At 44.6% G+C, this 12,268-nt stretch overlaps 2 protein-coding genes across 2 annotated transcripts in view; one reads left to right on the top strand and one right to left on the bottom strand.

The window, feature by feature from the left end:
• The window catches only part of T265_11076 (hypothetical protein), a gene marked incomplete at both ends in the record, with an annotated part of 46,732 nt that extends 45,327 nt beyond the window's left edge, over positions 1-1,405 (bottom strand). The window contains one exon of the mRNA XM_009177628.1: positions 1,218-1,405. Within this exon, the coding sequence (XP_009175892.1) occupies positions 1,218-1,405 (188 nt within the window). The remainder of the gene's footprint in view (positions 1-1,217) is intronic.
• Positions 1,406-12,199: 10,794 nt separating this feature from the next.
• T265_11075 (hypothetical protein) overlaps positions 12,200-12,268 on the top strand; it is a gene marked incomplete at both ends in the record, with an annotated part of 11,593 nt that continues 11,524 nt past the window's right edge. Inside the window, one exon of the mRNA XM_009177627.1 lies at positions 12,200-12,245. Coding sequence (XP_009175891.1) covers positions 12,200-12,245 — 46 coding nt within the window. The remainder of the gene's footprint in view (positions 12,246-12,268) is intronic.

Here is a 12,268-nt window from a genome sequence, read left to right as displayed (position 1 = left end):
GCAACGAAAACAGAACAGTAACTTGGAACATATCAACATAATGTTCAATATGTAATATCGGGAGGCTTTCTTTCTTATATAATTCGATGAGGAATTCAAAGAACAATAAATGAGCGTCTTCACTCCCGGCCATCACCTTATTCTTAAGGGTTGCTTTTCCTTTGAAACTGAGCTTCCCTGACCTGTGTCTGTCAGTGGAAAACACGCTCAGTGCTCTTTTCGCCCCTTATTCACAGACCAACTGACTTCTTCAAAAAGTGAAGATAAAAGATCTATCTCATATACAGATTTATCAGGTCTAATAAAGAGTTAGATAAATGTTGTATACTGACGCTTGCCGCTTTAGATGCTGAGTACTCTATGGCTACACACTCAAATGTCACAGCGGATTTTATATCGAGGGCAATTGTCTTAGCTCAAGGAAGCGTATGGTTTACCTTCTAGGAAACCAAAAGCTTGAGTCGGATCAGCAACAACCAGTTATATTATTACGTCAATAATAATACGTTTATGCTTTTACGCCTATCCCGTTATCCACTAATCATACGGCATGTTTTTGTAAGCATGACGGGGTTGGTAATTAGATACGGCGTTCGGTTATAATTCAGATGCTCTGAGGTTAGGCGTAGGGATCGAGTATTCTGGAATGCCACCAGTTAGCCGCTCCACATGCCACAGCTAATTTGGGGCTGCAACGGTTGGCTTCATCCGGCTGTGATGGTTCTGGAAAACTGTTTGAAAAAACGCCCAAAAAAGATGCACTACTTTTTTTTTGGTTGCCGCACTTGGACACCGGTGACATAACAGAAAGACAAAGACATCTGGCTTCAAATTGCTCCACACTGTGAAACGCGGAAAAGCCTGCCTTACAATTTATCTGGTTTTCTGAAAACCCAGTATCTCCCAATCGGATACTGAAACAGTGCAAATTAAAATGAGATATTATATAATATCTACTATATAGTATCTAAGCAATTTCTTTCGTGAGACTAACTTGGAGTAACAAAGAAAGGTGCTTACACGTTCCATTGAGCCATTTACTTACTTGTAGGACACAGCAACATTGCACCTATGGACAATTAGGTGTATAACATTTCCAGATTCCCGAAGCATCTGAACACAGAGTCTGTAAGGTTTGTTTCTCAGAGGCATGCCATTGACGGATGTTATTTGGTCGCCAACACTGTGCACTGCTTTAGTTTCTTTAAGATGCTTACTTCAGTTGATTAGTTGACGTCGCCTCATCCAAAATTTCTGAGACAATAACTCCTGTTGATCCGTCCAAATTTCTTACACTAGAAATAGCTAATCCAAGCTCGCCATTCTTATTACGCGTTAGTAACGAAGCGAACTCAATGCAACTGTACCCACTTCCTGTTCCGTACACGTTTTCGTGATAAGTCATCAGTTTTCAAAATGACGGTCGACGATAACCTTGACATCCAGCATTCGGAAATCAGCGTCCAGTTTGCGTAAGAAACTTGGCATCACGAATAACACAAATATCCAGAATCTGCTTGAACATGTTGGATCTGAAAATCTGTTCACGGTATTAACTGTAGTATTCTGTATGCTATATTTTGACTTTGCGCGAGAATGATTTTTCCCAATTCCTTCCCATTTCTTCAGTCTATATTGCTCTCGGTCTAGGTTCAGACCCAGTCTGGTGAGATAAGTAGAGGGCCTGGACTTTGGCTGTTCTGACCTTGTATTTTTTCTCGCTTGAGTTATTGTCCGAGATAGGTTGGGCCCGGAATACAATCGTCAGAAGCCCCATGCGTGGGCTAGTGCAGCAGGTACCGTACATATTCATCCAGGTCTTTTGTAAGCATGGTCACGTTCTCTGATGATCCGTTCCATAGTTTTAAAACCCCTGAAAAACACAAAAGAAGGGTCATATACTTCACGTGCTCCCTACAGATCCGACAACTTTATGGCACTCTGCTGATCTAAAAGCAGTTTCTCATAAGCTGAATCGACGACTGTTGGTATGGAAATAGTCAGCGTGAATCCAGCAAGCATAATAAAGCTTTGGACGCACGGTGAGCATAAAAATGAGGTTTTCCTAGTCTGAATGGATATCCTCCGCATTGAAAAAAGCAGCCCACAATGAAGCCCGAAGACAATTCTTGTAGAGGAAATTCATGTCTACATGCTTCCTGTCCCCAGCATGTGCTGATGTAGCAGAGGTTGCCAAATTATGGTACAACCGTGGTAACCAGCTTCTGCGTAAGCTCAAGTAAAACGTTTCTGTCTGGGGCGCAGTATGGGACAGTAACGCTCATTTTTCGGAGTGACCGTGTGAATGTCGAGATGAAGCACTGAACCGTAACAGTAGTCCGACCTATATGGTTACGGTACGCTACAACAAATGTTTGCGCTCATGCCCGTGTTTCAATCAGAATTTTGAGGTTTCCATGAGTATAGGCCAGAGTGTTGGCCGCTGCAGTTTTTGTTGCGCTTGGATTCCCCCCAAAATGTGTGTACGTGAGCCCGTGGGTTGCACTAAGGCAATCGTCGCTAATCGGTGGGCAGAATCGGTAAAGGCGCTCCCTGACAATATCCAGAAACTATCGGAGTCAGACGGTCTCTACAGGGGCAACGACGCGTCGCCATCTTTTGGAGTCATCAAAGAAGAGTAAGCTAGCTGGCTATATTATCCTTTTGATTGAGGGATTGAAAAGCACTATGCAGAATGACATCATATTTGAGGGCCACTTTTTAACACAAATATGGTTATCAGTCGATCCAGTTAGCATGGTGAGTCTCCCAAGGATCCCACTGCTCAAGCTAACACTCCAAGTAAAAAAACTCGTACGCATGAAATAATAAAAACAAGTACTTGGGATGCATTACTTCCATCGGCTTGTTTTAATCGGCGGCGCTTGCATCAACATTATGGCCTTCGTGCGGCAAGCTTGTCCGTTCCCCGCAGACCGTCAACACATCTATTAAACAGGAGGCACAATAAGGACTCCATGCTGAGAATAAATGTGATCTTGATTGAGCTTCAAGTGGTCTGAAAGTACACGCATTGATGACTTCTCCACGCGTTTGTCAACTGATCTGTGGCTTAAAGTTTACTGATCATCATCGCCCTTTGACACGATTTACTAGTGGCCTCTTCATTTTGCGGATGCTAAGCGCAAAAGTAAATAAATTGTGAAAAACTCGGCCGGGCTGCTCAAAATACCGACGCAAGACGATATGAAATATCTTGGTGCACACCATTCATGCCGGAGGTTTTGTATCTGTCAAGTCGTTAAGAGAACATCACCCTTTTTCACCGCGTACAAGGGCATTCAGCGGGCTTGTAGAGGCGGAGTATGAATGTTTTGGTCCCATGACAGAAGCAAGATAAGGAATACAGTTATAACTGTGGTCCTTTGACTGCCATCCCCGCATTCCACTGCAATCGCAATCTTCATCAAGTCTTATTCTTACCCGTTAAAATATACGACGGTTTTATCTGTACGATAACCTCGGTTTATTGTATGCGCGACGTTAAAATTGCCGCGCAGATATTGTTTTTTTGCACTCATTTGCTATAGTTTACGCAACCGGAAACCGCCTCCACCCGGGTGAGGCGGCAAATTGTCCACGCTCCTTTCCCCGCAATAAGCTACCGGTGAAGTTGTGATTTAACCATCTTATTTAGTTTTGGCCATGGCCGTCCGTTTCTAGAAACATGTTTCACGTATGGTATTACTGGACACTACACTTCCGGCAGAGAGTTGTGATGCTTTGCAGAAAAAGGTTAACTGACCACGGCATTTGGCAGGTTCAAAAATTGTGGAAGGTGCGTTTGCTATACACTGGTTGCGGGTCATATGTTTGTTGCATCAAAAAGGACAGAAATTTATGGACCATTACTGGTAAACAGGAGTCGGATAATTCATTTCGAGGAGTCGCTGGAGCACTCCGTGAATAAAATAGGAAAACGAAACTTTTTCCGGCTTTTGACCATTTGTAAAGTTTTCTCGATCTGTTGCGCCTTCCACAAACATCTGACTGTTTCAGAGGAAAGTTTTATGGGCTCCACAGTGTTCTGCTCTCAGATCTGATGTTCAAGTTAGGAGACGGGACGTCAACGTCACCGATAACCTAGTATCAGTAGCGTTCCGTGTGGTCCCTGAGTCGTTGAATTTTTGAGTTCCTCAGGTTAGGACTGCGCCTTGCACGCACAATGATTTTCTATGCAAAACCTTTGCAAGTAGAGCAAAACTTTGTTCGTTAAATGTTGCATTTTTGCATGTGCTCAGAACCTCGTCTGTCGCCATTTTTTGTGACTTGTTTAACTCAATCTCCTTTCGAAATTTTTGGCACAAAGTTGACTTCGAACTTGCTGTGCTATAGCTTTGGTAGCAGCTGCATACGGATTTGTTGAGAATTTCGGGGCCTTTTATTCCCTACAGCATTTAGATAGCTATTTGCTTTAACACAAACATAAGTTGCCAGCGTTTTTGTAACAGGGTCTTTCGGGTAATCGATGGCTAACCGGAGACGAGTTGAGCACCTGCATGCCAATTCTGAAATATGGAACACCGCATATGCTCCGCCTGATGGCACCAGATAGCATTTCTCCGACGCTTTGCAGGTGTTGTAAACGTAGAGGGAACGCATGCAACAAACAGTTTTGGGCAAGTTGTTTTTAAGCACCTAATAATTAGCCTTTAGACACAAGCTATATACCTTTCTGCTAACGGACGGCATTGGACCCGAGCGTTCGTGGAGAGCGAACAGTTGGCTCCAATGTGTAGACCGTTCGCGTCATTCAAGGAAATGATGGATTCGCGGTATCCAGTTCAGAATTTCGTTATGCACATTCCCTGGCGGAGATGGGCGGGCACACTCTGGTCCGCCGAGCAGTCATCGCAGACCCCCAACCACATGTCAGTCATGTGCGTAGGTTTCATGTGGCTAACTGATCAACGTCATGGTCTTCCTCGCATAGTTCGCGAGCCACAATGAAATAACCCACTGGGTAACAAAACGTGAATGATTCTTCTCCATTATCACATGCGGCTTTCACAATTGTAACTGGTAACAGCAATTATCGAGAAAAAGTGAAAAACAGGAATGGCACCTCCGCCTATTTTTCATCCGCAAGAACCATGTTGATCCTATAGCGTTCAGGGGATTATCTCAGTTGGAAAACTCTCTGGAAGTTCCGTCCACTGAGAGCCTCTTTTTTCTGCAATTCACAATTTCTTGTTACATTAGGCACCGTATTTACAGTCGGTGATGTTTATAATAATTTGCATAATACATATACATATGCATATGTGGACATTCTACATTATGAATTGGTAACCCTGGAAATGTCGTAGCTTTCGAGAAATCAAGTTCATTGTGCAAAACCTGAGCGCCAGCTTGGAAAGTTCCGTCCACTGAGAGCCTCTTTTTTCTGCAATTCACAATTTCTTGTTACATTAGGCACCGTATTTACAGTCGGTGATGTTTATAATAATTTGCATAATACATATACATATGCATATGTGGACATTCTACATTATGAATTGGTAACCCTGGAAATGTCGTAGCTTTCGAGAAATCAAGTTCATTGTGCAAAACCTGAGCGGCCAGCTTGGATGACAGTAACAGAGCACTTTTATACTTGCCACGACGCTAATCTTGAGAGAGCGCTAGCACAAAAATGCTTAGAGAATTTTTGTCGAGAAAAATGCTAACATTCGATGACAACCCTAATTTTACTTAACATGTGGGTCAGTAGTGCTTCGTTTGTGAGTGCTGCATTTAAACGCACCCAGACTATAAGACTAAGGTGTTCTGAACATCTTTCGGTAGTCACATTCAACATGGGCTCGTGATTTTGGAACCTGATTCGAAAATCTATCTTCAAGTTCACCCCAGTTTTTCGATAGCTTTTTGAAACTTCGATTAAGCCAGAATGTAGCCTCACCCATTTCCGATTGTCACAACATTCTGAGGTTGTTTTCAATTTTTACTTTGCTGCCTGAAACCAATAAACGTATTTTTACCCCACTGATAATAATTTTTGTTCACGACCTGCTGGTGGAATACGTTAAACTCATGTTTCAAAAAGAACGTGCACAAATTTTGTTTTTTACCTTCCAGCCAGTCCATACGTCTGAACCTCAATCAGTTACATAAGCATAACACTTAAACCACAATTTTTCATGATTTGCGCATCCTATTTTTTGCAGAGGATGACTATCCCTTTGGTTCATCTCACCCTTCGACACTAACGATAACAAGTTTAATTTGGTGTCTGTCATCACCGCTTTACTTTTTGATCGTTCCCTCAATGGAATGCATGTTACGAAACAACATTGCACACTATTGGAAAAGTATATGGCGCCATTTGTGTGCTCTGTCTGTTCCCCAGCTTTTCGGAAACAAGTCGTGCGTTATCTGGAGTGGCACTACTTTTTATGCAAGCGCCGGGAGTGAATATGTCTAGGGCGCACGCAGCTCTTGCGGTCCTTAGTGCCAAATTCACCAGGAATAAGGCCGTCAAACACAAAGCCTTTCATCACTTACTTGGGGTTCTTCAAGAACCTGACGCTTTTATTTCTTGATGCTTCCGTTGCCTTTCCACCACTAAATAATCCAGCCGATAATGCTCCAGATTCAAGTTCGTAATTTACATTAACGCACACATTATTCTCACTACAAAGAAGTAAAAACATCAGTGCCCAAACGCATGTACGTCGATGTATTGCGGCGCACGAAACCCGGAGATCAGATATTCGCTTCGGGGGCTGCTTGTAGTTCAATAGACCAAGGATCATTAGTGTCTGCCTTTTCATCCAGGGAATGAAACAGCAAGGAGCTTGCTGCAATGAGTGTTCAACACCAATTTCGGAGATTTTGAGAATGCATTCACTGTTCGACGATTGGATACTGTGTCGACATCCACTAGATGGGGCGTCAACGACTCCGGGGACAGTGGGCACGTTCGTAAAGATTTTAAGTCCGATGGGTTCTCTATACCTCTTCAGCGGGGTGGGATCAAGATGAAGTAAAGCTTATGAGTAAATGAATCTCTACAAGGCTTTCTTGCTGTTCCGCGTTGCAGCAGAATTTCGGCCAGCCAAGCAATCACTCCTGTAAAAATAAGGTATCTCACGGGCTGATTTTTTCCAAATTTCCCCAGCAGAATATTTAGACTCGAGCCGCTGAAGTCATTGCACGTCCAAATTTGATAGCCTATTTGTCATTCTGATCGAGTGATCAACGGTTAATCGAATGTGGTCGTTGAGGGGCTAATGGTTCCACTGGTATCACATGTGCCGTGTGGATAAAAAAGAAAGACGACTGGAAACGGAAAGACGAAGAAGTTGAGGGGAAATCAAAAGACACTGAACCAGTCAGTGCAGCTTGTTGATATGGGTTCGATAGTTTTGATGCATTGCACACGATCACGGACTCCAAAAATTTTAGGATTGCACTAAAAGGGAGTTCACTGGACGATATGAGGGGGAAGGTAGATGTAAAGGGCAAAACTTTTTCGTGCCATTAGCTGATAAATGATGGGTACAACATAATATGAGAATGGCAAATTTGCAGCCTGATGAGAAGGATGGAGACTCGAGAAAACGATTTGTTTTGGAGGCGTTGTACCGTGTGTGCTTGTTGAGTCTCTTAAACCACTTTCCCTCCGCTGTATTTGAGGTTAAGTATCAACCAGGGAATTGTCCTGGATATGCGCTACGTCCTAAGCAAGCTCGGGCCAGTGACACAGGCGTTCAACAAAATTTGCTTCGATTTTAGTTTCCCTTTCTTCCATTGCAGAGAGTGGAGAATGAGGCTCATTTTACGGTGTAAAATGTACTTGGGGGGCATGCAGTTCAAGTAAATCATTTACCCTGCAGTCTTTGGTACCATCCTAAAGAGGAGGCGCAAAATTGAATGACTTTGTATAGAAGGTGGAAAAATGTGGATGGGAAGGCAGATAGCATCAAATGGATATTCCAATGGAAGTCAGCGCCAATCGGCTACTCATGGGACAGAGACACTGATGGCAGTGTGGCGGTGTGCGTTGAGTATTTTTTCCGGGCAAGGAGATGAAGTAAATAAACATTTTAGTCCTCAGTCAAGTCGTCATAATTTTTTAGAAAGTATAAGATTGTATCAGGGTCTGTTTCAGTAGTTCGACAGTCAAGATCTTGTACATTTAGCTGTTGAAGTGAAGACGACTTAGATTACATTGCCATAAACAACGAGTTTGAGGAGGCCCAAACCCATATGATGGAATTAAATTGGTTAACAGGAATGCNTAGCGAGCATCTTACGACATCTTATGTGTGTGTAAGATGTGGATGCCTATATATATATACATATGGATGCTGAAGATCACCTGAGCGTCGGCTGACAGACCCAAGCATGTTCGCTGACCGGTTTTCGATGAAGGAGCCACTAATTGGTGAGCGTGCTATTGATGGTGAGGATACAATTTTTCCAAGTTAAGATGAATGGATCCATCGATTCTATTAAGCCACATGGAATCAGTATCGGGAAGCAGAAGTAAAGATAGGATTCAGTGCTCCAAACGAGCAGATTTTACACCAAGTACCCGCCTACTCACTGGATAATCGCCAAGGCTACATCCATGGGTGCACGTTTGAGGACACATGCAGTCCCTAGATCCCGAAGGCCAACTCCTACGGTTGACCAGTTCTAAAACCTCTTTTGCCTCTACTCCGCTGCGTCTGTAACTCCGCCTTCAGATGACCGTTATACATACGGCACCCTCAGCATCCCAATCGGACTAACTGAGCAAGCCTTAAAGGCATCTCCATAACAGTAGGATTTCAGCTTCAGCGTTGACACTCTTGGAGGCTTGTGGTCATCTGGATTTATTAAGTAATTGATGAGGTAGCTACTACGGCTTTGAGTAATTAGGTATTTTGGATAGGCACGCATGAAAATGTAACCTAGTTGTAGTTGGTTATACATTTTTTCGGAAACCCTATCGAGTAAGATCAGCCTCCAGAAAACAGTGGCTGAATTGACTAGACTACGTCTGTTTTGATGCAGTGAATGAGCAGAAAAATAGTTTGCCAAGGGCAGTTGTGTATGTTTCAGGAATTGGCTTGGCATATGGACATCTACGTTTTTTCATCGTTGGTTCAGACCATTGTGTATAGCAGGGCTTTATAATCAGCTGCCAACATAGACAACATGAGTGACAACGCGAACACGCATGGGTATGGGCGACTGTCATTAATCGTCGCATTAGCCTATCATGCGTAGTTCAGGCCTCATGCTCGGCCGCGTGCATAGATACCGGCTTGACAGTTACCATAGGTAGCCAGGGAGCGTGACTTTGCATATGGTCATGAGTATGGCGGGTCGTTTTTGTCTATTGAATTAGGTTACCTTGCACAATTTTGGATTCATAATCAGTGTCGCAAATAAACACGAGGCAAACAGTCACGTTAAGTTGTCAAAAAGAGCAACAACGCCCACAAATATGGATATGTCGGGCCGTTAGATTGGGTAATCATGCATAATTGAAGCCTCGTGTACGTTGGCATGGATCATGGCCTGGGTTTTACTGTGAGACAACGCGTACAGTTATCAGTGTTACGTACTATCATTGACCATTGGGTTACGTTACTGTGCATACCTGAGCCCTTATAATCAGCGTCTAAACGACCAAAGTGGTTGACTGCGTGTGCTGTTGTCACGATGATCGGTAGTATTTAGCCCCATTTTGTTCAACGTTGTTGCGCTCGATGGCGTATTCCAACTAAGGAGTGCGATTGGTTCTAATGCAAAATATATTTTTGTGCTGTTTATAAATGCGCATTTGTAACGCTGCACTATCTGCTAAATAGTTATGCATATCAACGAATGAAGATCACATACATAAGTGCAGTCTGTCTGGCCAGTTTATCTGGCCGCCTCCAATGTCCGCACTCTGAAGCAAGCAGGACAACAGGCTGCTCTTGCACTCACACCGGAATCGCTTGGCCTTGATATGTGCTGTGTTTCAGAAACGAGAATTCAAGATGCAAGCACAGCGATTGAGTTGACCGCCCTTTCAGTCTCAACTCGCTTCCGGTTACGCACCTCTGGTGATCCGGTGGCTGCTGCGGTGGGATGTGCAGGGGTTGGTATGGTGCTAAGTCACCGGGCGGAGCAATCCTTGCTTGATTGGATTCCTGTTGATAGTCGCCTCTGTGCGGTTCGTCTGACAATGTCTGTGAAAGAGTCTCAGAAGCGGCAGGTTGATGTATGTCAATTTATTGTGTCTGCCTATGCCCCAACTGACTGTAGCTCCGACGCCGTCAAAGACAGGTTTTACAAAACCTTGAATGCCCTATTGCGGCAAGCTAAAAGTTCAGACATTGTGGTGGTTGCCGGAGATATGAATGCTCAAGTGGGCAAGCTTAGTGCACCCGAGATTCAATTAGAGGGTCGACATGGACTGGACTCGGTACATACGGAAATTGGAAACGATTGATTTAGCTCTGTGTTGATCGCAGGCTGTTTTTATGCAGTACGAGCTTCCGAAATAGCCGAAGTCGTCTGGCAACTTGGTGTCCTTCAACGACAGGCCAGGCACAAACTCAAATCGACCACAGTGCCATCAATTACCGATGGCGCGGATCCATAACTGACTGCCGGTCGTTTGGGGAAATCTTTGTGGACTCTGACGACGCGCTCGTCCGGAGTTGACTCTCTCTACGTTTCTTGGGGCCGCGTAAGGTGCGGACAAACCGCATGGCAACTGAAAGACTGACAGATCCGGATGTCAGACAAACTTACAAGGATCGTCTTCTAGAGTCTCTTCCAAACGCTCCATCATTAGATGTGAACCCATACTAGGACGAGAGTGCCACCTCTTTGTATAGTGCTCGGAATTTTGCCTGCGGCACTACCCGACCATGCGCAATGAAGCATTGGATATCAGACCGAACGGTGGCATTACTTAAATCTCCAAGTAATATCCCAACCGGTCCCGAAAATAACCCGGTGCGAAGAGCTATTAGACGTCAAGTGAAAGTGAGTTTGCGGTCCAACCATGGAGCATGGTGGACACAGAAAGCCAAAGAAATGGAAGAGGCCCAGAAAGCCGGCTAGGCCCGGAGATTATTTCAGTTGATCTGTGCGGCCGGTCCCGGGCAACCACCTGTGAGTCAAATCATCAAAAATCGGAATGGAACGACCACTTCGAACAAAGAAGAACGCCTCGACCGGTGGGCTGAATACTTCAAACAGCAACTGTCGTGGCCACCAGCCGGAATTCATCTAGAGCCCACAGGTGAAGTAGAACCCTGGACGGTGGAAGTGGAACCACCTACGGCTCGGAGGTTTTCGACTGCATATGTCCTCTCACGCGCCACCGAGCTCCCGGTTCGGATGACCTTCCACCCGCACTTTTCAAAGACGGCGGTGAAGTCATCAGTCAGCACTAGTTCGATCACTTTGCTTGCATTTGGGAAAAGGAGTCCGGAGCTAGAACAACGCCAAACGTATAAGCGACCCACAATTTTAATATTCCCGGATTTCCGAGGTGCATTGGACTCGGTTGATCGGTCTGTTCTTCTTGAGACGCTTGCCCGCCAAGGAATGCCCCAGAAGTTTGTAAACATAATACGTTCTTTGTATTCACAGACTTTCGGACGCGTGAGTGTGTACGGAGAGCTCTCCAAAAGCTTCCGCCCACAAAGTGGTGTCCGTCAGACATGCCCGCTCTCTACGTTCCTTTTTAACTTCGTGATCGGTGAAATACTGAGACGAACGCCGGAGGGACTCCGAAACCCCGGTGTTCGAATAGCCAGTGAAGAAAACCTTGTCGATCTGGAATATGCAGACGACATCCTTCTCATGTTCGAAGAGGAGAAGAAGGCGCAAGTATTCTTGGATGAACTGACTAAAGTCATCCCGTCCTTTGATATACACTTTGCACCCACAAAGTTGTTGTAAACATGCAGTCACTGAACACGCCACTTGCAATCCAGGGAGAGGCACTGGAAGTTGTGGAGCGTTTTACGTATTTTGAAGTTGCATTACTTCTGATTGTAGTGTGACAGATGAGGTGAATGCACGAATCTGTAATGCTCGGGCCGCGTTTGCTAACTTGAGACACATGGTGTCAGAATGGTTTATCCCTGAATCTGAATTGACGTGTGTATCAAGCTACAGTACGGGCTGTTTTGTTGTGTGGCCGTGAGGCTTGGCCTATTCCAGCAGCGTAGCTGAGATGTCTTCAGCTTTTCGACAATCGTTGTCTCAGAACCATAGCTCATGTGAATTGGTGTCGGCGAATCCG

Source organism: Opisthorchis viverrini, assembly GCF_000715545.1.
Source record: "Opisthorchis viverrini unplaced genomic scaffold opera_v5_442, whole genome shotgun sequence".
Taxonomy (NCBI): Eukaryota; Metazoa; Platyhelminthes; class Trematoda; order Opisthorchiida; family Opisthorchiidae; genus Opisthorchis; species Opisthorchis viverrini.
Note: the sequence above shows the minus strand (reverse complement) of the source record. Positions and strands in the feature narration are given on the sequence as shown.